The 27,581-nt window shown below is 60.4% G+C and overlaps 11 protein-coding genes across 11 annotated transcripts; 5 read left to right on the plus strand and 6 right to left on the minus strand.

Moving 5' to 3' along the window:
- Window positions 1-169: 169 nt before the first annotated feature.
- On the minus strand, window positions 170-1,507 carry TRAVEDRAFT_172632 (alpha/beta-hydrolase; the record flags this gene model as incomplete). The annotated part of the gene is made up of 1 exon (XM_008044094.1): window positions 170-1,507. The coding sequence occupies one exon, from the start codon at window positions 1,505-1,507 to the stop codon at window positions 284-286; it is 1,224 nt and encodes a 407-aa protein (XP_008042285.1). The 3' UTR covers window positions 170-283.
- A 490-nt stretch (window positions 1,508-1,997) lies between these two features.
- TRAVEDRAFT_51128 (uncharacterized protein) lies at window positions 1,998-2,844 on the minus strand (the record flags this gene model as incomplete). Its single annotated transcript, XM_008043810.1, has 4 exons — window positions 1,998-2,090; window positions 2,151-2,375; window positions 2,438-2,534; window positions 2,597-2,844. 4 exons carry the CDS (start codon window positions 2,842-2,844, stop codon window positions 1,998-2,000), a joined length of 663 nt encoding a protein of 220 aa, XP_008042001.1.
- A 1,269-nt stretch (window positions 2,845-4,113) lies between these two features.
- TRAVEDRAFT_39401 (phosphopantothenate-cysteine ligase) lies at window positions 4,114-5,471 on the plus strand (the record flags this gene model as incomplete). Its single annotated transcript, XM_008043665.1, has 6 exons — window positions 4,114-4,269; window positions 4,334-4,368; window positions 4,435-4,463; window positions 4,529-4,938; window positions 4,999-5,118; window positions 5,175-5,471. The coding sequence occupies 6 exons, from the start codon at window positions 4,114-4,116 to the stop codon at window positions 5,469-5,471; spliced, it is 1,047 nt and encodes a 348-aa protein (XP_008041856.1).
- An 842-nt stretch (window positions 5,472-6,313) lies between these two features.
- On the plus strand, window positions 6,314-7,301 carry TRAVEDRAFT_51130 (NAD-P-binding protein; the record flags this gene model as incomplete). The annotated part of the gene is made up of 5 exons (XM_008043811.1): window positions 6,314-6,338; window positions 6,394-6,578; window positions 6,650-6,776; window positions 6,837-6,895; window positions 6,954-7,301. 5 exons carry the CDS (start codon window positions 6,314-6,316, stop codon window positions 7,299-7,301), a joined length of 744 nt encoding a protein of 247 aa, XP_008042002.1.
- A 576-nt stretch (window positions 7,302-7,877) lies between these two features.
- TRAVEDRAFT_130612 (alpha/beta-hydrolase) lies at window positions 7,878-9,098 on the plus strand (the record flags this gene model as incomplete). Its single annotated transcript, XM_008044095.1, has 1 exon — window positions 7,878-9,098. The coding sequence occupies one exon, from the start codon at window positions 7,878-7,880 to the stop codon at window positions 9,096-9,098; it is 1,221 nt and encodes a 406-aa protein (XP_008042286.1).
- Window positions 9,099-9,888: 790 nt separating this feature from the next.
- Window positions 9,889-11,421, minus strand: TRAVEDRAFT_51132 (nucleotide-binding domain-containing protein; the record flags this gene model as incomplete). The annotated part of the gene is made up of 4 exons (XM_008043812.1): window positions 9,889-10,414; window positions 10,468-11,088; window positions 11,151-11,367; window positions 11,415-11,421. 4 exons carry the CDS (start codon window positions 11,419-11,421, stop codon window positions 9,889-9,891), a joined length of 1,371 nt encoding a protein of 456 aa, XP_008042003.1.
- A 5,069-nt stretch (window positions 11,422-16,490) lies between these two features.
- On the minus strand, window positions 16,491-18,149 carry TRAVEDRAFT_130662 (uncharacterized protein; the record flags this gene model as incomplete). The annotated part of the gene is made up of 8 exons (XM_008044096.1): window positions 16,491-17,212; window positions 17,261-17,307; window positions 17,360-17,518; window positions 17,571-17,681; window positions 17,735-17,779; window positions 17,833-17,914; window positions 17,974-18,015; window positions 18,071-18,149. 8 exons carry the CDS (start codon window positions 18,147-18,149, stop codon window positions 16,491-16,493), a joined length of 1,287 nt encoding a protein of 428 aa, XP_008042287.1.
- A 603-nt stretch (window positions 18,150-18,752) lies between these two features.
- Window positions 18,753-20,308, plus strand: TRAVEDRAFT_51134 (P-loop containing nucleoside triphosphate hydrolase protein; the record flags this gene model as incomplete). The annotated part of the gene is made up of 9 exons (XM_008043813.1): window positions 18,753-18,873; window positions 18,951-19,220; window positions 19,309-19,356; window positions 19,425-19,546; window positions 19,628-19,756; window positions 19,837-19,936; window positions 20,016-20,082; window positions 20,142-20,214; window positions 20,288-20,308. The coding sequence occupies 9 exons, from the start codon at window positions 18,753-18,755 to the stop codon at window positions 20,306-20,308; spliced, it is 951 nt and encodes a 316-aa protein (XP_008042004.1).
- A 217-nt stretch (window positions 20,309-20,525) lies between these two features.
- TRAVEDRAFT_130788 (5-formyltetrahydrofolate cyclo-ligase) lies at window positions 20,526-21,765 on the minus strand (the record flags this gene model as incomplete). The annotated part of the gene is made up of 6 exons (XM_008044097.1): window positions 20,526-20,635; window positions 20,765-20,890; window positions 21,008-21,039; window positions 21,164-21,323; window positions 21,477-21,605; window positions 21,672-21,765. The coding sequence occupies 6 exons, from the start codon at window positions 21,763-21,765 to the stop codon at window positions 20,526-20,528; spliced, it is 651 nt and encodes a 216-aa protein (XP_008042288.1).
- Window positions 21,766-22,512: 747 nt separating this feature from the next.
- Window positions 22,513-24,318, plus strand: TRAVEDRAFT_172639 (PIG-P-domain-containing protein; the record flags this gene model as incomplete). The annotated part of the gene is made up of 3 exons (XM_008044098.1): window positions 22,513-22,811; window positions 22,945-23,063; window positions 23,193-24,318. 3 exons carry the CDS (start codon window positions 22,513-22,515, stop codon window positions 23,414-23,416), a joined length of 642 nt encoding a protein of 213 aa, XP_008042289.1. The 3' UTR covers window positions 23,417-24,318.
- Window positions 24,319-24,511: 193 nt separating this feature from the next.
- On the minus strand, window positions 24,512-25,145 carry TRAVEDRAFT_130917 (uncharacterized protein; the record flags this gene model as incomplete). Its single annotated transcript, XM_008044099.1, has 2 exons — window positions 24,512-25,002; window positions 25,061-25,145. The coding sequence occupies 2 exons, from the start codon at window positions 25,143-25,145 to the stop codon at window positions 24,512-24,514; spliced, it is 576 nt and encodes a 191-aa protein (XP_008042290.1).
- Window positions 25,146-27,581: the final 2,436 nt, after the last annotated feature.

Here is a 27,581-nt window from a genome sequence, read left to right on the forward strand (position 1 = left end):
TTCGAGAGCCGGGGGATCGGTGAAGGCGATGAGCTCACGATGAGCTGCTCGTCGCTGTATACCGCTGATTATGACGTACAGGTTCGAGTGAATACACGAAGCCACCGTGAACAGAATGAATGGACTACAATTTCTCATGCACGCGTCGTGCCTTCTCGATGGTGTCGCCATCCTCGCTGCAATTGACAGCATGTAATATACATCAGCCATCCATCCATTCCAGATAATCCAGAGGTGTTATACAGTTCTGTGTCTCGCATGCCTGCCACCAGCCGCCCTTGCTTTACGCTGTATTACCTTGCAGCGTCTGGAAGAAACCTGGATCAGACATGGTGCGAATCACCGCGTCCGGGGTGCCCTTCAAGAACTCCGCCAAGTAGCGCACGAACTCCTCCGGCCGCTCCTGCTGCACCCAGTGGCCCGCGCCCGGGACGAGGATGATCTCGTCCTCGCCCATGTCCGTGCACACCTCGCCCTGCATCTTCTCGATCCCGCCCGGGTTCTGGTACGCCCCCCAGTCCTTCAGCCCAGCCACGTACATCGCCGGCACGTCGATCGTCTGCCCCGCGAACGCCACCAGCTCCTCCGCCAGCCCCGCGTCCGTCACGGCCCGGTACCGGTTCAGGCCGCCCTGGAAGCCCGTGCGCCCGTACTCGCGCGCGTACACCGCGAGCTCCTCGTCCGACAGCCACGCGCACCGCTGCGCCTCCTCTGCAGACGGCGCAACCGCCTGCGCGACCTCCGCCATCGTCGCCCCGCGCGGCATCACGTAGTAGTGCGGCAGCGTCCCCAGCCCCGCCGCGCTCGGCTCGATCGGGCGCGGGTCGTTCTGCGCCCAGTCCGCGCTCTTGACGTGCAGGTACGCGCGGAGGAACGCGCTCAGGCCCTGTGGGGCGCGCCACATGTCTGCATTCGCACCTGGGGTGGAGAAGTAGAGCATGTAGTGCTGGCGCGGGGGGTCGAGCGCGGCGAGCGCGCCCTCGACGAGCGTCGCGGGGAAGAGCGCGCCGGGCTGCGCGGGCGCCCCCGTGAAGGGCGTGCTCGCGAAGACAATGGACTTGACGAGCTCGGGGTGGGCGAGCGCGGCGAACCCGGTGATAGTCGATCCGGCGTCGTGGCCGATGAGGCAGGCGATGGAGTCGTGTCCGAGCGCGGAGACGAGCGCGACGACATCTTCGACGAGGTTGAGCGCCTTGTAGGGGGTTACGTCGTCCTCGAAGGTGAGCGGGTGCGTGGCGCCTGGGGCGGTGGGGTCGTGCGGCTTCGTGCGCCCGAATCCGCGGAGGTCGGGGGCGACGACGTGGTAGCCGAGGCCGGCGCGGGAGAGGGGGAGGATCACCTTGCGCCAGGAGTACGCGATCTCGGGGAAGCCGTGCAGGAGGAGGATGAGGGGATCGGTGGGCTTGCCAGCCTCGAAGAAGTGCACGTCTAGGTCGCGGACGGGTAGCGTGCGCGAGCCGACATCTTCAGGTATTCCTGGCCACTCCGAATTTTCAGCTCCTGCCATGGTGGTCGCTCGTTCGAAAGAGGTGGAGATGCGGCGATAAGAATAGGAAGCTTAAAAGCTCGTGAGCAGCTGCGTTTTATCCACGAGCATCATACCGCAGACGGCGCACCTTCCTTGTGGGTAACTGATGCATCTTTGAACATGAGACGTGCGAACGATCTGGTGGAAATGCAAACAATAGCATGGGTTAGGCTGGAGTGTTCCGAACCCGCGAGATAGGTAGCCGGAGCCGGACTTATCCTTTCCTGCGCAGTGGGCCACATGGAAAACGATGCTTGGACGAACCGGCATGTGCTTGAGAGTCTCAGGCGTCTTGTAACGTCCGTTGAACACACAGATGAGCGAAGTCCGGGGGCGCCAAGTCTGCATTCAGAGAAAGGCGTCCGCAGCAACGTACGTACTCATACACAATCGCAGTCTGGTTGACGTGCAGGCAAGTCCCACTCAAGTCGATACCGTGTGTCCCAAGCACCCAGTCATGACGCCTCGTCTAAGCCTCGACGTCGACTTCCTCCTCATCTTCCACATCCTCAGCCTCATCGGCCTGCTCAACAATGCGGACATGGCGAGCCGCGCGGGTGCCCTACACATTGTTAAGCATGATCAGTCGCCGTCTTTCCCACGTATCTGGGGGAATACGCACCACAGCGTTAACATCGCGAGCCGCCGCCTTGGCCTTCTTGCCCGTGGTCGCGGCGGCGGTGGCAGCCTTGGCGCCAGTGGCGGCGGTCTGGACGACCGCACAGTTGCCGAAGCCGCCGGCGGTCGTGAACGAGACGAGGCACTTGTTCTTCGTCGCTCCGCCCGTGCACGTCATGCCCTTGGGGAGCGCGACGGTGAGCTGCTGCGAGCCGACGTTGGTGGGCGACTGCGAAGCAGAAGAGGTCAGTACGACGAGCAGGACTACAGCGGCGTGTCCATGACACTGACCTTGTCGCCATTCTTGGTGACAGTCGCGGCCGTGAACGTCTTCCCGACGCCCGTGCCGTCGACCTTCGCGGTCACCTGGCGAGAGCCGTCGGTGCCCCTGTACGACAGAAAAGAGTGTCAACTTCGAGATAATCCCAGGGGGTACGACTGTGTGCGTACGCGTTAAAGTTCGTGATCGTGGCGACGAAGGTGCCGTCCGCCTTTGCGACGATGGGGGTCGACGCGTCGAGGTTCTGCGCAACGTTGATGCTGCCGCAGGGCTTGGCGGTCGAGGGGCGCTGCACGTTGGCCCGGGCGAAGTTGGCCTTCACGCCGAGCGCGGGGGTGACACCGGCGTGCGCGTGCGCCTGGAGGGTCAGCCCGAGGAGGACCGTGGCGGCGGCGATGAAGCTCTTGGAGAAGAACATGACGATGAATGTGAGCTGGAAGAAGTGAACGTGGGCGAGTCGGTGAAGTGAGAAGCACTAAGAACGAGAGCGAAGGGGTCGAGAAAGAACGGTGGGTAAGGACGAGTAGAAAAATGCGAGCAGACTGCGAGAGGTGAGGATCCGGCCTCGGTACGTTGAAACTGGAAGTGCAGAATGGGGGGCGGGGTGGTGTGGGGACGGGGCTATTTAACGACCCCGAGGTCACGAAGCATGCCCAAACATGGCTCGGGCTCGGATCGTTAATCACTCGGTGTAACGTAGCCGGATAAATGGTGGATCAGACTGGCCCTGAGGCTTTTCTGCGCGCCCGGCGCGAGCCCGCGAGGAGCACAATCAGGCGGGAGGCACCAGGACGGGCTGGTGGCCAATCGTTGCCAAGCATCCTTGCGATGCACCATTCACTCACCAGGCGGGAGCTCACCCGAGCGAATCACACCGCAACACACCGCAAACGCGATGTGCAAACGATCGGGCTGGGGGCGGCGTCGTGCAAGCTTGGCAACTCCGCCAGCCAATCGCGATGACCGGGTAGGCGTCCTGGCCAATGAGCATCCCGCGACGACCGCAAAACGAGCAAGTCGCCATGGCGGCGGTGTGCACTTGTACTGTAGCCGCGTCAGATACGCTTCGGAGGAGTATCAGCTGAGAACCGGGTGCAAACATGGGATAGACGGGGACAAACTTCGTCTTCCATCCACCGTCGGGCGTCGGGCGAGGCGCGTTGAGCTGCGCGGTGCAATGCCAGCCACAGAGTTGGGCCGAGCACGGCTATTTGTGCGGACTGTATCATCAAGATATCCGGGGATGGCCAATACAAGGCAGTACGTCCTCGATGAAGCGGGGTATGCTATACAGATCGGCGGGGAAAGAGTGGCAGGGAAGCGGGGCGTCGTTGCGTGATGGCGGCGCCGTTGTCACTACCGCCCGAGATCGGCTTTGGAAGCGGCATGCAAGAAGACTCGTCGTGCAGCTCGGGGAGACAAGACGTGTATGTTTCCAAGTATGGACGACGTCGAATGGCGCCATGCATGGTGGTCGGGAGCAGGAGCATGGGCAGATGTGGGCCGACGATGAGCGCGCATGTCCTAGTCATCCTTCACGCGGTCATGTACGTCCTCGACGCTTGCGCTGCTCTCCTCTTGCACACACCTACGCTCGTCGACACCTACAACGAACCACGTACCACATTCTCGGGACTCTGACAGAAACGCCCAATACCAGCGCATTGGAACCGTCCCTAGATCCGCCATGGCAACATCCTCGCAAACAGAGGAGCACACCTTCTCTGCCGAGCGGTACTTCGCAACACAACCGCCCCCTACTACGCTGGAGAGCGACGTCGCGCGGGTCAGTGAGTTCATCCAGAGGCAGCAGCGGGAGGGACGCAAGGTGGTACTAGTAACGGTGCGTGCATTCCGCCTACGCGATCTGGGGATCGACGCTGATCCGCGCCTTCCTAATCCTGCAGAGCGGCGGGACCACCGTGCCCCTCGAGCTCAATGTGTGAGCACCATCCCCAAAACCCAGTTTCACGAAGAAGGGAGCTGACGAGTCGGTTCGCCATCGCAGCGTGCGGTTCTTGGACAACTTCAGTGCCGGTACGCCGTGTCTACACCGCGCCCGGCGGGGTGCTCCGGTATACGAGACTTACGTTCGGGACAAGGCACGCGAGGAGCAACCTCCGCGGAGTACTTCCTGAAGGCGGGCTATGCGGTGATCTTTATGCACCGGCAGTTCAGCCTGCAGCCCTTCAGCCGACACTACTCGCATTCCACGCACCCTTTTCTCGACTTCCTCGATTTCGGCAGCTCTGAGCCAACATCCACCGGCGACTCCTCCGCAGCGGCTCACATTGTCGTACGCCCGGCAGAACGGGCGCAGCTCCTTGATGTTCTTGCCGCATACAAGGACGCGCAGAACGCGGGGACGCTCCTTACGCTCACGTTCGTGACCGTGAACGATTACCTCTGGTTGCTTCGCGCGGTCAGCCAGGAGCTGTCGCAGCTTGGTCGCAGCTGTCTGTACTACCTGGCTGCGGCCGTGAGCGACTTCTTCCTGCCCAGGCAGAGAATGGTGCGGATCTTGTCCTTGAAAGCACTACGCGGTGCTGCTTTCTCACATGCATTATGGCAGTCGGAGCACAAGATCCAGTCCGGAAAGGGCAGTCTGCACATCGAAATGGACCAGGTTCCCAAGATTCTCAAGCCACTCGTCGCTGAGTGGACACGGGAGGGTTATATCGTCTCTTTCAAAGTGGGTCGTGTTTGACTCTGTTCAGACGGTCGATTGCTCACGTTTCGGATTCAAAGCTCGAGACCGACGAGGCGTTGCTGGTTCCGAAGGCCCGGCAGGCCCTCGCGAGGTACGGACATCAGGTCGTGATCGGAAACGACCTCCACCGGCGCAAATTCGAGGTCGTCTTCGTCTCGCCTCGTGCCTCCGCCACACGCCCGGAAGAGGGCGAAGGTGCGCCTGATGAACGGTATGAAGAGTCGTGGCTGCGCATCGATCTCGAACAACATCCGCAGAAGGAGATCGAGGAGGACATCGTCTCCGAGCTAGTGAAGCGGCACCAAGCGTGGATAGCAGCCGCGACATCGGCATAGGCGTAAGGATGCGTCGCGGTAACGTAGATATTTCTTTCAGATGCTGGCAGAAGGAGTACGATAAAGGTGAGCCTATTGCGTCACAAGCCATTCGTGTATAATCCTAGACCCCAGAAGCAAGCACAATGTAGATCTTATGACTAGTCCAGCCTGGTCGCTCGATGCAGGTGTACGACTGTTTTGCAATCGCACGCAAGTCGATATCCGAATCACTGCGTGGGGCGTACGGCGAACACCCGGCGATGCGCTATGTCGCCACCGCATCATCAAAATCGCTAGAACTGTCACGACGGAGCGAAGTTCGATATGCAGGCCCACAGTCGCCTGTCTCTCCCCGTCAGCAAGGCGTGCACGACCTGCTTTTGGGAAGATAGGGCCTTGCTGAATTGCGCACTAACCACTCATCCGAACGCGTATGGATGGCTGAGTCGCCACCGATTATTGCTCACATTCGGTATTGTGAAAGCTATCACTGACTCAGCGCCACAGTTACACAGCGATAGGCAGGTACCCTTTCCGTCCAGCCTGTGTCAGGCAGGAGGGACGCGGGATGGTACCTGAGTCAGCCGTATCAGACCTGGCGTCTTTGTACTGACCGGCGCTTGATTGCTTGAGCGGCTTTGTCAGGTTTTACTCCGAGTGGCCCAGCAAGTACGGTCGCAGATCCAGCACGCAGAGTAGACCGTGCACGCAATGCGTTGGGCCAAGGATGAGATACTCATCAGCCGTTCACGCTGCGGGCCGCGCTGGAAGGTATAAAGAGAGCGGCGTTGAAGCTGGGTAGAGCATCTCACCCAACCACCACAACTCCCTCTAAATCAACAACCGCAACAAATACAACAATGTCTACCCCCCGTGTTTGGCTCAGTGAGTACACATGTACTCCTCCGCGTCTAGCTTATACTAACCATTCACTTCACAGTCACCGGCTCCTCAACCGGCTTCGGCCGCGAGACCGTCATCCAAGCGCTCGAGAGCGGCGACAAGGTCGTCGCGACGCTCCGGAAGCCCGCCGCGCTCGAAGACCTCGCAAAGAAGTACAGCGCGGACCGCCTCCTCATCGTGAAGCTTGACGTCACGAAGCCGGAGGACATCGACGCCGCGTTCGTGCAGGCCAAGGCCGCGTTCGGGCGCGTCGACATCGTGTTCAACAACGCGGGAACGTCGCAGTTGGGGAGAACGAGGCTGTGCCGGACGACGTCTCCCGCCCGCTCTTCGAGGTCAACTTCTGGGGCGCGGTGCACGTCTCGCAGCGCGCGGTCACGTTCTTCCGTGAGGAGAACAAGCCGCAGGGTGGGAAGCATGGTAAGTAATTTTTCAAGTTATCTTTCCTCGACCGTGTTGCTAACCTCGTTTCTACGACAGCTCTCGAGGGCTTCAGCGAGTCTCTTGCGAAGGAGGTTGACCCAGCCTGGAACATCAAGGTGTGCAGTCTAGCGTGGACTTCACAGGAAACAGCTTAGCTAACATATTTGCTTGCAGGTTGCCATCTTGGAGCCCGGCGCGTTCAAGACCTCCGTTTTCAACCTCGACACCAGCATGGTGATGGTCCCCCCACACCCAGCATATGCCAATCCCGCGCTGCCCGTATACAACTTCCGCGGCGCGTTCCTCAAGGGCGCTGGCAAGGAGGCCGACACCCCCGCGGACCTCGCTCCCGCCGACGTGTCGCTTGCGGTCGCCAAGGTCATCGAGTTCTCCAAGCTGTCGAGCCCGCCATTGCACTTCCCGCTCGGAAAGGACTCGATCGGGCTCATCCGCGAGAAGATCAAGACGTTGACGGAGGAGATCGACAAGTACGAGTCCTGGTCTGATAACCTGGGCAAGTAGATTTGAATATCGAGCTAGTCGTTAATGGAAACCTGTATTTGAATGTCCGCGGTACGGAAGGAAGATGTCTTTGGCTGTATATTGAACGAAGGTACGTCGCCTCAACGGCAAAGCTTGCCTTTCGTAGCTGTGTATATAAAGGTGTGTTCCTCACATTTGTATGCTCGTACAGCATATTGACAAATCTCAACGTATGCACAGGCATCAAACCAGTCTGAAATTGTGCATGAGCACGTATGTGGCGGTGGTCGCCTCCCACGGAATGCACATTTGCGTTGTGAATCGGCAGATGTTGGCTCGTGCTCACCCTCTGCGGAGTCGAAGCATCATTATGCATGTGACTTGTTTGTCTACCCACCGTTCAGTGCCGGGACCGGCCTCTTGTGGGGACGGAACGTTCGAGCCTAACCTACGCTATTGTTAACCAGCTGGTGCATCTCGTAGCTATAAGTATGCACCAATCACTCACCGGAAGGTGCGTCCGCCGTTTTATGAAATCCGTGGACAAAACTCAACTGCTCATGAGCTCTTAAGCTTCCAGCTCTTATCGCCCCCATCTTCATCCCCCTCAAACGTATGGCAGGGACAGTCGAAATTTCGGACTGGCCAGGTATCCCTGAAGGCGTCAGCTCGCGCACGCTGCCCGTCCGCGACCTGGATGTGCACCTCTTCGAGGCCGGCAAGCCCACGGATCCCCTCATCCTCCTCCTGCACGGCTTCCCCGAGATCGCGTACTCCTGGCGCAAGGTGATCCTCCCCTTCTCTCGCGCTGGCCTCGGCTACCATGTCGTCGCCCCCGACATGCGCGGATTTGGGCGCACGAAGCCACAGGACCCTTCTGCGCCCGGTGCAACTCGCCCCATCGCATTCGAGGACGACCTGACTTCGTTCAAAGTACTCAACCTCGCAGAAGACACAGCCGCACTCGTCTCTGCTCTGGGACACGAGTCCGTCTCGTGCCTCGTCGGTCACGACGCTGGCGCGACCATTGCGGGATTCAGCGTGCTTGCCCACCCCGAGCTCTACAAGTCCGTCGTCTTCGTGAGCACGCCCTTCCCCGGCGCCCCGGCGCCTGGCGGTGCTCTCTATCCCGCGACGGTCCTCGCGAGCGGCCTCGGCGCGCTTGACCCCCCGCGCAAGCACTACATGCTCAACAACTCGACCGCACGCGCGAACGACGATATGTGGCACGCGCCGCAGGGCCTGCACGCGTTCTTCCGCGGGTACTTCCACATCAAGAGCGCGGACTGGGCGCCGAACGACCCACACCCACTCGAGAAAAGCGCAGCGGGACTCGGCGAGCTGCCGCACTACTACGTGATGCCCCGCGACGCGACGATGGCGGACGTCGCGCAGGCGGGGGCGCCGTCAGTGGAGGAGGCGCAGCGGTGCGCCTGGCTACCCGACGAAGAGGTCGCGGTGTACGCGCGCGAGTATGAGCGCACGGGCTTCCAGGGTGGCCTCAACCGGTACCGGGTCACGGTAGACTCCGGGCTGGCGGAAGAGCTTACGCAGCTCGCGGGGAAGACGATCGACGTGCCGGCGATGTACGTGTGCGGGAAAAAAGACTGGGGCTTGTACCAAAACCCGGGCGCGATCGATAGGATGCAGGAGGAGGCGTGTACGGACATGGAGGAGGACGAGATGATCATGGTGCCGGGGGCGGGCCACTGGGTGCAGCAGGAGCAGCCGGAGGCGTTCATCGGGCGAGTGTCGGATTTTTTGAAGGGTACCCCGGATGCGGTGGGTCGCCTCATGAGCAGACCGGGTTTCTTCGAGAAAACTGAAGGTAAGTAAGGCCGTGCGAAGGAGCAGCAATTGGCCACGGTTAGACTGATTATGTTTCCAGGTTTGGATTTTTCAAACTTTTTTGCCTCCATGTCTTCGGTGAGATCTTAAAGACGTGGCACTGGTCGTACCACTGGAAACGTGCGTAAGTTAGCCACTTGCACGAGTCAGTATACGCGTGTATGCTCATAAGTATTGAAATTCAGATCTCGTAGCCAGGCCCTAAACAAATGGTCGAGCATTGTATATACTGTTCGCTGGTTTCAAGGTTCAAATGATACAACTGGGTACTTTGACTTCACCATGATGCATTGATGGCTCAAGGCGCGCTTCACCCCGCACAAGGACCAGGTTCAGGGCATGTGCCTATGTGCAATTAATGCCCGCAACATCAGCGTAAGCGGCCGGCGTACATGCACCGAGAACACTCGCCCAGAAGATGCATCATGTGCCATCCTTCCTCCATTATGGTTTGGATCAGGAGCATATTGCGATACCAATCCGCACCGGTCTGTGACGGCTTGTGGCCTGCCGAAATAAGGTGTTGACGGTTCACTCGCGATTCTCAAGCTTCCGACCAATAAACCAAAGTCCGGCAATGTACGTGCAAGCGCGCTCATCCTTGTCCGCCTTTCATATCGGACCGTCCAGACATGTTTGTCGCGGGTAAAAACATGCGGCCTGGAGAGCTGGAATGTAGCAGCACAAGCAGAAAGACCAGGTAAATTGTTACACGATGTAAAAGTACAGCTACTACAGCGAATCCTTGCTCCTTATGTCCACGTCGTTCCCCAGCCCTTCAGTCGTGGAACTCGATCGGCTCCGCGAGCCATTTCTGGACCGCCTCGGCACGCACGGCATCCATGGTCGGCTTCTTCAACGCACCGTGGTTCTCCAGGTGGCTCACTGTCGCGTGCGACACCGCGCTCGACGCCGCGTGGTGCATCGCGTCCGGCGGCAGCTGCTCCAGCGCGTCCTCGACGAGCGTCTTCACCTCGAGCGCGCTCCCGAAGGCAAGCGACCAGCCCGCGCCCGCGTGCCCGTAGCAGTGTACGATGCGGCTGTGGAGCGGGCCCGCCCCGCCCACGGGCGGGCGCAGCTCGCGTTCGACGCGCAAGTCGCCGATGCGTGCGGGGCGGAGGCCTTGCGCGAGCGGGTACGCGGGGTCGCGGTGGGACAGGTCGAGGTCGGGGAGGAACTCCTGCGCGTCACGTATCACCTTCTGCACGTTCTCGTGGTCCTCGTCGATGCGGTCGACCTGGTCCGGCTCGGAAAAGCCGCCGACGTAGAGGATGTTCTCGTTGCGCGGGACGATGAAGATGAAGCTGAGGGGCAGCGTCAGCGATGGTATCACAGGGGAGAACGAGATTGGTCGTACTCAGACTTCACGTGCCCGTTGGCCGTCGCGCTCACGACAAGCGCCTTCTTGATTTTCTCGAACTTCTCACCATCGTTGAGTAGGCGGAGGACGGCTCCGCGGAGGGGGTACACCTGGTCGTCGTTCGCGAGCGTGTACGCACCCAGGCCGGAGGCGTTCACGATCGCGTCGGCCCGGTGCTCCATCAGCAACGCTTGCTCCTGCGCGAGCAAGTCCCCAGTGATAGACCCGACGACAAGCTTCGCGCCTTTGTACTCAACGAGCTTCGTGATGCGCCAGAGCGCCAGGTCCGTGTCGATGAGCGGCGAGAGCACCTCGTACGCGTCGACCCACCGCGTCTCGTCCAAGCCGAGCTCGTGCATCACGCTGATGTCGTGGCGGAAGCCGGCGATGCCGCTGCGCTCCATCTCGCGCATCTTGTGCAGCTGGGCCGGGTCCTCCTGGACGCGCTTGTCGAAGAAGAACACCGTCTCGCGCATTTGGACACTGTACCGCTCGCGGAGCACGGGGTTGGCGGCCATGTACTTGTAGACGTGGTAGGAAATCATGGCCCAGCGCTTCGAGCTCTCTAGAGCCGTCGCGTCCGAGGTGTGACCGCACACCGCGGGCGGATACTCCCACCTGGAAATCGATTCGGAGTCAGCAAGTCGGCGCGAGCACTGAGTCTAAGAAAGACGGCTTACAATGCGCCTGCAATCTGGGACGTTAGGCGCACGCCGTCGCGCGAGGCGAATTGCTGAGCGAGCACGGTGACCTTGAAGCCGCTGTCGAGCAGCGTCCAGGCAGTAGACATTCCGATGATACCACCACCGATGATGAGAATGTGAGGAGCATCGATCGCTGGGGCGAGGAGGGGCTTGCGTTCGAAATTGATGTGAAGCAGCGGGGTGTCGGAGAACACTAGGGGGGATCAGTAAACTCGTACTATGTTAGCTTGGGAATGGAACTCGACATACTTGTTGCGCGTGTTATGAGTGTTCGAGGTGTGGATGCTGGATGGGGAAAGACGCAGGGCGTGTTGAATAAATGCGCTTGGTTGACCGTACTTTATACTTAGCAACACTGCCGGGGCTACGCAACCCCGAGCTCACGAGGTCAGCGATGCTCTAGTAAGAGAAGACTGGATGACAGATATCTCGCTTGGAGTATACTTCGCCTCGCATGAAGTCGCAGCTTGATAGAAGCTCTTGCTACGCACATGACAGTCGGTTGTGATACTGTGGGACAGCACATACTAGCCGTTGCCTGAGTAGGGGGGACTTGGGGGATATGAGTTGCAGAAACGAATAGAGAGGGAGAGGCTTATGGTTTTCCTCGGAAGTTGCTTTGCTCTCCTCCTGCTACACTGCATATTGGGCCGGCGGGTTTCGACCAGGTCTCGATTTGGAGCGCTCCGCGTAACGTGTGTCGGGAGCAAAGCTGCGCGCTGAAAATAGCTCAAATGTCAGCCGAAGTGCTGGCTATGATCTGTGTGAAAAGGTCGAAGGTAGAGAACCTAAGGCCCGACCGGCATAGGAGGGAGCATTGTGCCCAGAGCTCGTTGGCCGCCTCGCGACTGACTCGACGCGGCGACCTGAAGGACACCGTGGTATCAGCTGCGTATTTTTGATATTGAAAGGAGATTGACGGACTAGCGAGGGGCATGTACAGCTCGGGGATCGGGCCTTGCTGAACACGGCATGGAATTGAGTCGACGACCGAGCCGGGGTGGCGTTCCACATGAACCTTCTTCCTGAGCACCCGTGCAGCCGCTTTGACGTGTTTAGGATGTTGAAGCAGAGTGCATGCCGCCGCAGTCCCATCTGCGGATGCATTAAACGTCGCGGCCGGTCTTTATGACGTGCGCTGGGGACATAGAATCGAGACCGCTGCCATTGAGAGGCGCAGCCTGGAGCGTTTCAATAAATCGCGTGCTCTCTAGAAGAGTTGCGAGCATGAGCCTGTTACAACCGTCGCAAGAGATGTCAGAAACGACATTCACAAGCTCTTCCGTTATCTTCAAGCGTCTCGGTCGACTCACGAGGGGTGTGCTTATCGTGCTATGCTGAAGGTTGCTACTGGATCTTGTAGCTGCGTATTGTTACCTACACGAAAGCGCGTGCCGGGGTGGTTCGCGTAAGTGTATTACCCCAGTAACGGCTGTCTGCGTGGCCGACACAGATGCCGGGGGCCTAAGGCAAGGGCCGCTACCCCAGGTCCAACATTGATTGCAGACAACCCATGGGTTCCTGCGACGGCCGTGAGGGTGGGTTTGGTTTGACATTCAGCGTGTCGAAAAGGGAAATCGACTCCCAACGCTTGAGGAACCTGTAGCGAGTGTAGATGAATTCTCGATATACGTGTCATGGTATGAGGAAAAAAACAGACGCACATTTATGGAAATTTCCGCGGTATAACGTCCTTTATAATAGGGAAGGTTCAGTGTAGGTATGATGGAGCGACTCCGTTAAAACACGAGGCAGAGGAAAGTGAACAGGTTTCGGCGCTAAATCAATGTCGTACACTTGGGCGCTTACTGCGCGCTCGGCATAAAAAGAGTGGGTGTAAGCGCAGTGCTCGCCGGGGCCTCCAATGAGTCTAAGGCCGCTTCCAGGCCAAAGTCCATTCAAAGATGTTATAGCCGCATGCCACGGAATATATTGGTCCATATAACTGGTTAAGAAAGCACTGGTACAAGCAGAGCACGGCAAAGACTGAAAGTAGTATGGACGGGATTCGGCCCATGTGTAGCACTGGCAAGGAAGTTTGTGTATGAGGCTCATATGGCCTCTATTACTGGGATGGCCTATTCGATGCCGATTCTCGTGACACATAATCAAGCTATATAAAGGACGTCGAATTTTTGGAACAGCCCGTTTTGCCGAGCTCACGTTTGTCACGACCATGTCTTCCTACTCCGAATGCGAGTCGCACGGCGGCGGGACATTACCGTAAGCTCTGCCGTGCGCGGAATTCCGGCTACGATAAGACTGGCCGCCTCAAGCCCATTGGTTGCTTGTGGTCGTGGCCATGGGGAGATGTTGAGGAGACCAGTTTCCTGTTCTGCACCACGCCGTCTGTAACGCCCGACCGCTACCAGCGCGCCACACATCCCTCTTCTTCATCTAAATCCAAGTAGATACTCGCATAGCACGCGGCGTACGCTTTCCAGAGCTGATAAAGTGCGCCGATAAAGTGCGCCGTTCGTCGCGAGTACGCATTCCATGTGGGTGGGCTCGGCCGAGTAAGGCAGAGAGATCGCTTCTTCCATCTGTGTATAGGCTACGTCCGCAGCCGCCTAGATAGGGGAGCGGCGCCTGTAACCAGGATATATACCCGGTATGCAAATCCGGGAGCGAAGCGTGACTACCCAGGATCTCCGGAGGAGAATACTGGAGCCTGCTCTGTGCAAATGCAGTAGAGGGAGGACGAAGCGTACACCGTGACAATCAACTTGAGTGCAATGTTCGAAAGAGTAGCACGATGGATTCACTAGCAGTGCACATCAGGACGTATAGGTATCTCAAGACCAGTATGCTTAACAGTTGACCAGAATCAGGCAGTGGGCTTGTGCCATCTATTCGGAGAAGTCGTCAACGCGATTCCCCCGCAGAATATGAAATGAACCGCTCACGGTGGTTGTCAACGCAGGCGCGATCTCCTACATTCCTCAACACATGGGTTATGAGTAGCGCTGCCAATTGTCTTGGTTTACATCACCTCCAAGGGGGTCTGAGAGCACCTACTAGTAGTCATTGGATGAGAGAAAACCTCAACGGGCACCAAATCCGCCGCAAACGCCAAACCACTCCTCCCGGCGCCTGATGGTGACGCTTCGGTCATCTTCGGACCACTGCTCACGACAGGTTGCTGACTCGAACTTATATAGCACCCAACTCGACATGGCATTCTTTCATAGATGATTTGATTCAAATGGGACGTTATGTTTATGGAACGTTCCGTACATCAAGTGAGCTGCCAGCTACTAGTATTGGCCGACCTTCTCCACGCCACACTCGCTATCTCCCATCCCGACATACCGTTGTGCGTTGCAGGATAGATAGATAGATAGATACGGATTTCGTGGGTCCTAGTGGCATGAGTTGGGGCGTTCAATCCCCAAACACACTGTATGAGACCTGTTCCGTCCGGGGAGATAGCTCTTCTCTGGAAAGCGTGGCAGTGTCGAGCCAAAACTCGGCGGGACTATGGGAGGAGAACCTGGGTGCGTATACGAGATGCCTCGTGGTAGCGCTGGTAGTTTGCGGGTACGTTGATTTCCGGCTCTCTAGAGGTGTTCATGCGCGGTGTGCCACGCCAATGCCCGCGGTTCCGTCGGTTTCCCAGCACATTTTGCGGCGGGCAACACAGAAGGCGGACGGCTATAGAGGGATGACTCCTGGAGGAGGTCGCGCGATGGTAAATACGAGGTTGGCTAAGCAGAGCGTAACACATACCTTAGGTAGGCCCCTTGTACCGGTGTTGGGGATGTCTACCCTCCTACCAAACCAGTCCGGGTCGATGCCAGGCGTCGAACATGGTCTCGCAAGGGAGCTTCCCTGAGCGTGCCGGTCCACGATGCTCAGTACGGGGAAACCCTTCCCTGGTGCATCGCCTTCTTTCCCGTCTTACGTGCGCTTGGAGGACCTGCAAGGTCTCCGGCTCTCCTGGTGCAGTGCTCGCCGCCGCTCGCTCGCGTTCTGTTCGAAGTTCGGCATGTCGACGAGAGCGACATTTGAATAGGCATCTGCAGAGCACGCACGTCCCTGATTAGCCACGGGACAACGTTCAGAGAATGAAATTGACATACACGTTCGCCCCCGACATGCCTCCGCCTACACCCAGCGCCGTACCCAGACCTCACAGACGAGTCCGTCAGGTAGTCCCAGATATTGGCTAGAGTAGGATTACGTGGCGGACAGTCGGATAGAGTAGGATTATGTGGCGGAAGTGAGAGAGAACTGGGGAGCAGTGTGGTGGTGGGTCCATGGTCTCGACGTTGTGTGATCAGGAGGTTCACCGAGGGGCAGTTGGTCGCTGAGGAGGTTCGCTGAGATGAGTGAGGGAAGTGAGGAGGATGAGGATACTTGCCAACCTCGTCGTGCCCGGGCTTATATACCTCGCGCGCCATTGAATACCTGGTCATGGGTCCACAATGAGCGCGAGGGAGTATCCATCGCTGCTTGTTCTGAGCAGCAATACGCGGCAGGGGAGCATTGTGCGACAGGGCCACAGGGCCCAAGACGGATCTACGGGCCTATTGTGAGGGAAGTGGCTGCAGCTTTGAATGACCATTGGTTGAATGATGGACCGCCCTCCTTTTAGTAATCTCAGAGCAACGTTTGCGCTACCATAGCATACAGAGCCTAGTCGAAATGAATTCGCCTACATGGGAGAGTTGCATTGACGTCAGCACCGGGAATACGACCCCGCGGCAAGCCGAGACACACCTTGATGTCCACCAGGGGACGTGTCCTGCGGGTCCTTGAAGTATGAATGCGAGAGTGCATTGTGTAGAAGAGAATGATGAGCGTACGGGGGTCATGTTCACTGCACCCCAGCCAGGAACCCATGGCACATACGTACAATGTGACTATCGTCCGCCGTGGGTGTAAACATTGTACAAGGCACAAAACTGATTGCATTCATCATCTTCGAGCAGGAGCATGCAACACGGATCTAACAAATGCGACAAGAGCACAAGAAAAGTGCAATACTAGTGGTGTCCGCTGTCCGTCCGGTGATTTTGGGGGTAGAGTCTAAGGAACGGGAGAACTCGACAGAATTAACGCGGTCTAGTGTAGCGGGAATGAGCGAGACTGCGGGGAATGAGAAAATGCGAGACGAGACAAATGAACGTTTGTAGGGTATATGAAAAGGAATGGCGGGGTATCGCAATGAGCAGTGGCATTGAGGGTATACCTGGGGTTGGCGCCTACACGGCGTAAGAGGCACGAAGGATAGGCGATGATGGTGTTGAGAAGCGTTGTCCGAACGCGTAGTGATGCAGCGGCGCAGGTTCGTAGCGAGGTCTGTGCACGTAGTCAGCACATAAACATTGGAAGAAATTGAGGGTGTACAGACGTGGTCGGAGCAGAGCTCGGGCGTACGTTGTTGTAAGGAACATAGAGGAGGGGGGTCCCGTACGACGATGACATAGATCGAGGGTCGGAGGAGAGCAGACCGCTCTTCCCAAGCGCAGCAAGACCAGCCTCAGAATAACCAGAACCAGGATACATAGGCGACACAGAATTACGGAGACCGAGGTGAGCATGCCCAGTCCGTACAGCGAAAGGCACGGCACGAGGATTGAGACCAGGTTTGCCGTCGGCGTCGCCCTGAGCAGAGCTGGTGCGAACGAATTCAACACTGAGAGGAGGAACAGAGTATGCTTGTCCGTTCAGGCCGTTCGCAGCGTCCGTGGCCTGAGTAGAAGTGGCATATTCCACGATAGCCGACACATGAGCCCGGTCGCCAGGTGCAGCAGGCAGTATCTCTAGTTTCTTGATGTCGCCATAGGGTCCTAGGAGAGGGTGCAGATCGGACAGCTGCGAGAAGAGAACGGCAGGCAAGTTCTTGATCATGAGCGAAGATGAGGTCATAGCATAGTTTCCGGTGGGAGGGTATTCAGAGGGCGGAGTGACGACGATGGGCATCTGTATTTCAGGAAGTGTCGGGCTGATAGGGCCCATCTCGAAGGGAGTGGGTGATCCTGAAGGCGACGTGGTCGAGAGGACAGTGGCACGGTCCCCGCCGTCGAGGAAACCTTCAAAAAAATTAGATGCGATTTGTCGGAGTGTATGGGTACACGTACCATCAGAGCGTTGCACCACGGCCCAGGAGACATCGATAATGTGGCCCCTAATTCAAACTCGATGAGCACAGACAATTTCTAATGTATGGTGGTCCTCACTTGATGTCCTTGCGGTTAAGCCCTTCCATCGCAACCTTGGCGTCATGATGACGAGCCATGACGATGAACCCACGGCGTCTGGATGCATTGTCGACAGTGGCCAGAATGACCGCATGAGCGACGGCCCCGAACCGGCCGAAAATCTCAGCGAACTCCGTTCTGCAACATTCAGATAAGCGTTTGGGTTCGCCGGGAGATAGCGAAGACGTACTTGGTGAGGTCGAAAGGAAGGCCGAGTACGTACAAGTTCCTCCGAGTGTCAGGTTGTTTCGGACCCCTTCCGGAGCGAGGAACATCCGACAATGGCATGCCAACGACAGATCTGTTAATCATCTTAGTGATCAGTTGTATGCGAAATCAGGCCGTTTGACTTACAGAGGCACTCCGTCGACGTTGTAGCCTGTCATACACAGCGCCTTCCTGAGTTGAATGGGTCAGACGAGTGCAAAAGCGCATACACCGAGAGCACCCACTTGGCGGAGTCCTGGGTAGAGAAGGTCAGGAGATAGTATCTGCGACCTCTGTCGTACATCTCTTCGCATCTAACGATGTCTCCTAAAAGTCGGTCCTCGAGATTAACCCGTGTACATGTGATCAGGGCGATGGAGACGCACCAATCAAGTTGTTGAACAAGTCCAGAATCTCTCGGCGCGACACTACGGGTATTCGTTGCTAAGCACATTGCAGCGGGTCATCGTCGGGACAACGCACCTGCATCGGCGATGTTGTTGACGCGTACGGAGAAGCCTTCGCGGCTGAACTTGAAGAGCGGGTTCGGCGTGTTCGACATGACTTGCGGGTTCCTGTAGGAAAGAAAACGGCTCTGAAAAAGGAAGACAGTTAGTGTATCGTGTACGTTACTGTATGCGCAAGAAGCAAGAAAGGTGGGGGACGACGGGGGGAGGGGAGAAGAGACAAGTTGAAGAACAAGAACGTCCGGCGAATACCGACGCCCATTCGCTCGTTTTGGCGGGCACAAATTCCCACGCCACGACGCGATCGCGACGCGTCCTTCACGCGTCCAAAGAAGCGCCCACGCATTAACCACCGACTGCCATCATTCACCGCATCCAACGCACCGCAACGTCCTCTGCGCGTGCTCGCCCTCAGAAGTCCTGAATCAGAGGCGACACAAGTGGCTACTTTGTGTGTCCATCAGCTGCGCAAATCTAGTAAACAGCTCTTCGTCAGAGCAAGGGACGATACACGAAGAGGTAACTGCTCTGGTGGATTTTTCGTCGCCTTTTCTGCCACAGGCTTCAGGCTAATCCCCATTGTGAGCGCAGTGTTATCTACCACGCTCTATAGATCAGACACGAGGGTTCGCATTCGTGTCACGGACTGCCGCGGAAACCACCCGACCTTTACAAACTCACCTACTCATTTCGCAGCAATGTCGGACAGACTTCTTTCCACGTTCCCGCTTCCTGCACCCACCCTGTCCGCCCTGGCGAGGGCAGGATACGAAACCAGCAGCGACCTCTCAAGCCTCACGCCCGAACAGCTTTCCAAAGGTCTGATCTTTACGTGATTCCATGCGCTTCCTCCGCAAACTCTCTTACTGTACGCGATGCGAACCCCAATCCAACAGACTTGAACATACCCCTTCCCGCTTCTCAAGCCGTCTTCTCCGCCACTCGCCCGACCGCGGCGCCTCCCATGACCCAGTCAGCCGCAGCCATGATGGGCACCACCACGCAGTACTCCACGGCCTGCGCGCCCCTGGACAGGCTGCTTGGCGGCGGCCTCAAGCGCGGACACATTCTTGAAATAAACGGCCCCCCTGGCTCGGGCAAGGAGCAGATAGCTGCGAACGCGGTCACGAGCTTCGTGGACGCCAACCAGGAGGTGCTCTTCGTCGGTAAGCCCGTTCCGCCGCGATCGCGTTCACGCGCCGCAAATACCTCGGCCGGCTTCCCTTCGCTCATACCGATGTCGCGGCCGTGCAGACATGCAGAACATGGTTCTCCCCGCCACAATCAAGAGAATCCTGATGGGTACGTGTGCGGCCCCAGTCCGGCCGCGAACCCGCATTGACCTCGTCCGACCGTGCGCTTCGCGTTAGCAGAGCGTCCCACGGCGGACGCCGGCGGCATGGCTCTGGTCCGCTACCACACGCTGCACACCACCGCCGAACTCGTCGTCTTCCTGCGCACGCTCCCTGCGTATCTCGCCGCCAGACCCGCCGTGAGTCGTTGCGCACCATTATCGCCGCGGATATGACGTGCTGACCGGCGCATCTGCGACTGCGATCCGATCGGTCCCCAGACGGGCCTGCTCGTGCTCAATTCATTGCCTTTCCCTTTCCAGGTAAAGCAGGACTACAAGGACCGCAATGCTATCCTCGACCTCCTGCGGCAGGTGTTGATGCGCGCATGCGCTTCCATGGGTCTGACTGTACGTAAGAGTAGCTATTTCCTGCGAGGGCACCAGATCGTATCAGGAAGCGCTCAAAATAAGGGTCTGCTTGCATCTAGGTCATAATCACGAGCCAGCTGGTGTCGAAGTCGTGTCAACGCGACGGAGAGTCCGGATCGGCGCCCCTGGGGTCGAAGTACACTATGATTCCCTCGTTTGGTGCGTGCAGCATCCCACCTCCCTCTAGCCACACCTCCTCGCATTGTCCACGGAACGCCCACCTGACGCGCTTCGCCAGGTGCCGCCCAGTTCCCTTCAGGAAAGACGTACAGGGTGATCCTTGTCCCCAAGACGAGAACGACGGGGTCAGTCGATCTGGCAGAGGCACGATGCACCCTCGCTGACCGCGCATTGGGCCCCCCAGCGACATGCGCCTGCTCTCATCCCCAACACACGTTCCCTCAGCACACGCCCTGCGCGAAGAGCCCTACCAACGGGTGCGTCCGCTTCTCCCCATTATCACTAAACCCGCACCCGCACATGAGGCCCCTGACAATTCGCCACACACAGGTCCGCGGCGCCATTGCGTAGCACACGCGTGATTCATTCCGCACCTGCCATCCCTGGATCGCTGTGGCCACAGTCTCTTCCGCCCGCAGGCGGCCCGCTCGCTTGCATTCGCCTGCGCCTTCGTCTTCGTCTTCTCGTTCATGTTCCCTCGCCCACGCACGATCGATATGTCAGCCGCGGACATTCCTCGGTATGTAGAACCCGTCCTAGACCTCGGGCGTGGCTGCCCCTGCGCCGCTCAGGACTGCACGATCCCATCTGGCCCTATTATTACATCCACCTTCCAGTCCGTCTCCCCCACCGGCACCAATCCTGCCTCCAGGATTTGCTCGCGCAGCGCGAGCGCGACTGACGAGAAGGCGAGCGGGTCGGCGGCGGAGCAGAAGCAGGCGCGGGAGGAACCGGGAGGGGAGAAGGAAACCATCGTTAGCGTCGTTCGTGCTGCACATTGTAGATATGCCATTCGGGAGAACCCACCGAGCCGCGGTCGCTGCCGTCCGCCCCTGCCAGAGCCAGCGCCCGCCTGCGCGTACGCCGCGAGAAAGCGGTCGTAGAAGCCCCTGCCGTAGCCGAGGCGCGATAACGATCGATCGAACGCCATCCCTGCAGCGCACACAACCCGCGTCATGGCGCGGGGGAGAGGCGACGTGAGAATCCGTGCGTGCGCGCGCGAGGCGGCTGCCGCACGCCCGCAGCGGCTGTGGGAACACTGGCACGCACCTGGCATCACGATCAGCTCGAGCGGCTCTGCGCTCTCGCTGAGCGCTGTGGGTCATGCGCACGCGCGTGCAGCCGAGAGAAGGATTGCAGCGGAGAAGCGGAGCGCGGGTGGAACGGCGGGTCAGCAGAGGACTCCGTTCGGAGCGGAGACGGGACTGACCGCTTGGCCTCCGCGCGCTGTCGCGCACCTCGTCGGGCTCGCGGATGCCCCACTGGCCGGCGGGGAGCGTGTGCAGGTCGTGCTCGCCGAAGATCTGGAGAAAGTCCATGATGCCGCGCTCCTTATCGAGCATCTTCGGCACGTAGAGGGTTTTCCCTATGTCGGGGATGGCGCGATCCGCCGCCACATGTGCGTTGGGCAAGCGAGCGGAGTGCGAGAAGTGCGGCGAGAAGACAATGAAAAAAATCAGAGGTCGTTCTGAGCCGCGCTAGGAGCAATGTCGCGGCTCGGGGGGAAATTCTGACCGACCTGCATCAAAGATGGCAGCGACAACCGCGGAAGTATCGACCTCGCCCGTAGGCATGCTGAGGTAACAGCTGACGCTCCTGCTCTGCTGGAATTCCGGAAGGGCGAGGAGCGTACGCGTTATCTGGCGCGCTGAGGTAAAAGTCTACAGCGTGAATGTCTGCGCCCAGATGGCATCGGAGAAAGTCTGGAGCTCACACTGTGCCTGTATCTCCTCGCTCGTCAGATTGGCGAGTGTCGCTCTCATGGCCTTGCGAAGGACCCCCTTTTGCTTGGCCAGGGTGGATGCCATAGTAATGGTGACGTCTGCGATGGAGGCGTGGATAATCAGCAAAAATCAGCAGAATGCGGAAGGTGCGACATACGGCTGCGGCGGATCCCAGCGCGCCTCTCGTTCCTTCTTGCTGGCAGGCGAACTTGAACAAACTGCTGACTCGGGCGGATGTGTCACGCTTGTGGCTCGATCGCGGGCGATCGGTAGTGATCGTCACGGTCACGGCCGCTTGCGTCGTTCGCGCTGGCTGTCCAAGTTCGTCCGCAGGCCTCCACCGACCCGACGAGCAGAGGTGGCAGCCGTGCTCGTCGCTATCGACACACCCGCGAGGCTCTCTCCAAACTCTGCAAGACGCACAACCAAGAGCTATCGTCTATCGCGGGCACGCCCCAGCGCCGGTCGGACCATCCCGGTTCTCGACGAGACCAGAAGACGGCTTGCAATCAGCTCGCGGTGCGCTCCCATTGGCCTCGCATAGCTACGAATCCCACCGTAGTGAGTTTAGCCTTCGTGTCCGCACCCCCGGCGCAGATCTGCCTCTCCCGGCGGCAGAAAGCCCCCGCAGACATCCAGATGCGCAGGGATCCCAGATTCCCACTCGCACTGCGCTTCCAACGAAGCGCCCGCCCCAGCGAGCCAGAGCCCCTGCCGACGCGCTTGATGACTGATGCCGTCCTTCGCGCACCAGCACTATCGCTGACTCCATCCTGTCCAGCCACGCCCATGCCCATGCGCAAATCCGCCGTGGCAAACACTAGCGCGAACATGGCGCAAAGGCAGCACCAGCAGCGTGCTCCTCCTGCCTCACCCTCCGTCTCTGCCTCTGTTTCAGAGTCCGAGCCCGAGCCCGACGTTCTCCTTCCGGAGAATGGGCCGACGTCGCCAGTGTCGCCCCTCGCGCCGTACCCGCCCCTCCTGCCCACAGAGTCGCGCTCCCGCGCGCCCGAGTTCTACGGGTTCGTCGCGTGGGCATCCACGTACCTCCTCTTCGTGCTCTACCTCGCCTGGGCGCTCCTCCCCGACCGCGCAATCCTCGCCCTCGGCGTCTCCTGGTATCCCAACCGGTACGCGTGCATTCCTTCCTGCTGCATCTGCTGCACAGGCTCGAGCAGACTCCGTGCTGACGCATCGCCGTCCATCTCCGCTCCGCTCGCCCAAACGCCGCGCACGCTCGCTCTGCACGCGCCCATGTCCTAGGGAATGGGCGCTGCTCGTGCCCGCGTACGGGATGGTGCTCGTGCTGCTCACGTACTTCACGTACTTTGCGCTCGCGCTCGCCGGCACGCCCGCCTTCGCCGACCTGCGCACGATCACAGGTGAGCCCCCTACCCACTCGCACCCCCGTGCGCGGGCGATGACGCGTTGCCCCGTGCGTGCGCTGAGCGTGCGTGCGTGCGTGAATGGACGGATGGATGCTCACGGGTGTGAACGCTTCTGCGCCACAGATTCCAAGGCGCACGTCCCCGCAGACGCCGCGCCCTATCTCGCGCACGCGCGCCCGGACGCGCTCCCCCTGCAGCACGACATCCCCCTCGGGCTCGTCAACCGCGTCGTCTACGGCCCGCGCCCACCCAGGGATCGCCGCCCCGCTCGCCCAGGAAGCGAACACGCCCGAGCCGGGGGAGCCTTTGCGGGAGAGCCTACAGCGGGAGATCGCGCAGGGCGATAACGCGCGCTTGTACTTTCGTGGGCGTTCCTAGGCCCGCCGCGGGGCGAGCGATAGGGTTTGATATAGGTATTGCTGGTATGACGTGCGCGCAATAGAATCCGGATGGGCATGGCACGCGGCGGGGCCCACCCTTCGCTGGGCGTGTATAGGCTAATCTGGCGAGTGGGACGAGCGCTGCAATGGGGGAGCTGGGAGCGAGGCAGGCCGTCCCGCGGGCCCGGGCGTGCTCGTTCGGCGGGATGGTATCACAGGCAGCCCATCCGATGGCCCCGTCGCGTGGCGCGCTTCCCGCGCCCGGGAACGGTCAATGTAGTGGCAGGGCGTGTGGCTGCAGTAGGAGGAGGACCCGAAGGTTCAGTCATGCTCAGGGTGCTGCGGGACGGACGCTCTTTGCGCCCGCGCCCTTCTCACTTCTCGAAGACCCACGGACGGGCGAGCGGGGGCCATGGGACTCGCGGACGCACTCTCAGCTCGGGATCGGACGGACGGGGGAATCGGATGGACGACAGGGTGGGCAGGGCGGGGCGTGCATGCATGCTATTGCGGGAAATACTGTAATTAGCCTCTACAAATACGGATACGGTATGTGTGCTGTCGCGGGAGCGGTGTGACTAATGGTACAGATGATGATGTGATACGGGCTCGTGCAGGGGCCGACCGACCAGCGCACCAGGCGTGTTGCTGCGTCGATCGGCGGCGCGGCGCTCTCTCTCGCGTGGGGTTGCGGGAGGCATGGAATACAGGGTGGGGCGTGCCGCCACGGGTCGGGCTATCTCCACCTCGTTGTTGTTGTCGTTCTCGTCGTCGTCAAGACTCGTGCATACCAAAAATAAGAACTCGAGAGCGGAGGCAGCGGAGGATCAGGCCGTGCAGGGCGCATAGGGAAGCAGAGTGGCAGGGCAGGGGGATGGGGACGAGGGAGCAAGGTGGGGGAGGGGGAGCAAGGGGAGGGGGTGGCGCGCGGCGAAGGGAAAGCAAGGCAGAGCATACGCGGCATGGCATGGATCGATCCAAGAAGCAGCCCGTCATTTCAGTAGCCTGTCGGCGAGGCGATAGCGGGCCCAGGCAGCGCGCGCCACTGTATCACGAAAAAAATCACAATCGCACCATCATCAGCCCTCCATCCAAAAGCCACATCGAGCAACCGCGGGCACATACCTGGCTCGAGATGTACGGCGCCGCGTCCGCCTGCGCAAAGCTGTTGCGCTCCTCGCCGTAGCGGTCGTCCGCCCCGGGGGCGCCCCAGGGCTCCCCAGGGCTCGACGGCGCGACGGGCGGGAGCGGGAGCGGGAGGAGCGGGCACGCGGGCTGGAAGTACTCGTCCTCGGAGTCGCTCGCGGCGTCGCGGAGGTAGTCGATGTTCGAGCGCGCGGCGAGGCTCGGCGGCACCCAGCGCAGCTTCGCGGGCAGCTTCCCCGCCTCGTGCACCTCGCTGACGAGCGGCGTGTCGAACCCGACCGTGAACTGCGAGGGCGACGTGCTTGCGTGTTCGGCGGACGGGAAGATGCCGTGGGTGCGCAGGTGCCGCTTCGCGTTCGAGCGCACCGCGAAGCTCTTCGTGCACGTCGGTATCGGGCACTTGAATGCTGGAGGGTAGAGTCAGCACGGGTTTTGCGGCGGGCAAACGGAGGGAGGGGCACGTACGTTTCGCGCCGGAGTGGGAGTTCATGTGCGTCGCGAGCCCGCTCGGTCTAGGGAATAATTTATAGCACACCGTGCACTGGTGCATCTTGCTCTTCTTCTGCGGCGCGCGCGTCCGCTCCGAGTGCGGGCCGTCGGGGGTCACCGGCGAGCCCCCGTCCGTGTCTGCGGATCCGGGCTCGGGGCTGCACGCCTGCTGGCGCGAGGCGTCGTCGAGGCACACGGACGAGGACGCGTACTGACCCTGGCCCCAATCCGCACGCCCCGCGGCCTCGAACTCGCGCTCCTCGCTCGACTGCGCGCCGCGGTACGGCACGCGCTGCACCTCGGACGCGGCGCTCGGGAGGCTGCTCTCCGAGTCGTTGTCGTAGTCGTCTGCGTCGAACACGAGGCCGGGCACGGACGACGGGCTGATCGGGTCCGGCAGCGAGTCGAGCGAGTCGCGCCGGAGCGGGATGGGGTATGGCGCCGCGCGCGGCGAGTGCACGTCCATCATGTGGGACGCGGCGTCGGACGTGAGGTGCGGGTACGACGAGGGGCCGTATGCTTGTGCGGAGGAGTAGGACGTGGGCGAGCCGCCGAGGTGTGTGAGCGAGGCGGAGGATGAGGACATACGGGTGGGCCCGCCTGGGCCGTAGAGCTCCCCGCGGCCGTCGAGATATTGGTTGCTATTTGTGAGGGTGTAGGAGGAGCGGCGCTCGGGCATGCCCGCGAGGTTGCCGCGGTAGCCGGTGCGGGTGAGGGACGTCTGTGAATCGAGCGCGCTCTGCAGGTCTTCGGAGGGGCTCGAGGTCGCGGACGAGTAGCCGTTCTGGTAGGAGAAGGCGGTGGTGGGGCTGCTGTACGACACGCCGTACATACCACCGCCGTAGGAGGCATCATGGAGGAGCGTACGCTGCGAAGACTCTGGGTAGCCGACCAACTGGGACTCCGGGCCCCCGCCCGAGTAGAAGCCAGCGTGCTGCTGCGGCGCGCGGTCCGCGAGGGCGTTGTTTGGCTGGTGGTTGTGGTGGGGGTAGTTGGTCTGCACGTTGAGCATCCACGGCTGCTGGCGGGCGGGGTAGGGGGCGTGGGGGACGGCGGTCGAGAGCGGCTCTAGGGCGGGCTGGGAGTGGGCGAGATAGTAGGAGCTGGGGGCGTGCTGGAATCTATGGAGGGTATTGGGGTCGTGCTGGTGATCGAGGTGCGAGGACATGGCGGGCGGATCGGGGCGGGGTATCGGGGGCGGGGCAAGCGCTGGGCACGAGCGGTGCGCGAAGCAGAGGAGAGACTGGGTGCGCGGGGGCGATAGAGATGAGCCACGGGGGTCTTGTGGGGCAGGGATGCGGGGACGCTTACCTGGGGAGGACGCGGGGAGGATGGCTGGGAGGGAGCGGGCGGAGGGGAGGGTTATATGGAGGAGGGGTTAGGCTCTGAAACGGCGAGCGGGAAGAGGGATGGGCATCTCTGGGGAACACGGACAAGTCGACATCGTCCGCAAACGCGCGAGTCGTGCAGAATTAGTGGATCAAACACGAGACAGCGCAGCGTGCCTTACCTGCCATATCCCGACCAGTCCACACCCAGCAGCGTCCCCGGCTGCCCCCGGCCAACGCCCATCGATGCTCGTGAGATCCCACACGTCCGCACGCCCAGAAAATACGCAGGCTGCCCATATCAGGGCACGAGCCACACCAGCACCCTTCCCCGGCCTCCCAACTGCCATCTCCAGCCATCGGCACCAGTATCTGCACCCCTCGCGCCCCCGAGGTCTCCCCATCCTCTGCGCACTGACAGTGAGCATCCGCGCAGACACCCACCGTGCACCCGCACCGCCCACAGATCCGCGCGCGGCGGACCCGGACGCGCTGTCGCCCCGCCGCGAGCTAGTTCGGGGCAGCGGGGGCGCGCGCACGGCCACCGCGCGTCAGATTAGCTCTCGCGTGCGGACGCAGACGGGCGGCAGTCGCTGGCAGCTGTCGTCCTCGGGCGCGGCCCTGGCAGCGTCGTGACCGTCGCGCGCACACACCGACACAGCTTTCCCGCTCCAGCCGCCGCGAGGCGCATCAACAACCGTCAACAAGGCTCGCGCGCCCTCGCCAGCACCGCCTGCGCCGCCCTCCTCTGTTTACCCGTCCGAGTCGCGATCGAGGACTCGGACGGTGCCTCTGCGTACCTGCGCTAGCAGCGGGGCACACACACCCCCACCCCCGCAGCCGCCGGCCGGCTCCCCGCACCCACGCCTCTGTCCCCGCACGCGAGGCGGGCCGATCGCATGCGCCGACACACGCATCTGCATCGGAGGCATGCCTGCCACTGCTGCAGCTGTCACCGCACCCTGCACGAATGGTCTCTGGCATGCGCCTGGCCATCGATCGTGCGCATGCACAGCGCAGCAGCATCGACATAGGCGCACGCTCGAGATCGCCCCGTCAAATTGTCGCGTCTGCTTCCTCCGACGACAGGGGCCCGTTCCGAATCTTGTCCGGCCGACGCTGTCCATGGCATGTCGACAGCCCGCAATATGTGTTTTGCGCTCGGGTTC

The sequence above is a fragment of the Trametes versicolor genome, assembly GCF_000271585.1.
Source record: "Trametes versicolor FP-101664 SS1 unplaced genomic scaffold TRAVEscaffold_10, whole genome shotgun sequence".
Taxonomy (NCBI): domain Eukaryota; kingdom Fungi; phylum Basidiomycota; class Agaricomycetes; order Polyporales; family Polyporaceae; genus Trametes; species Trametes versicolor.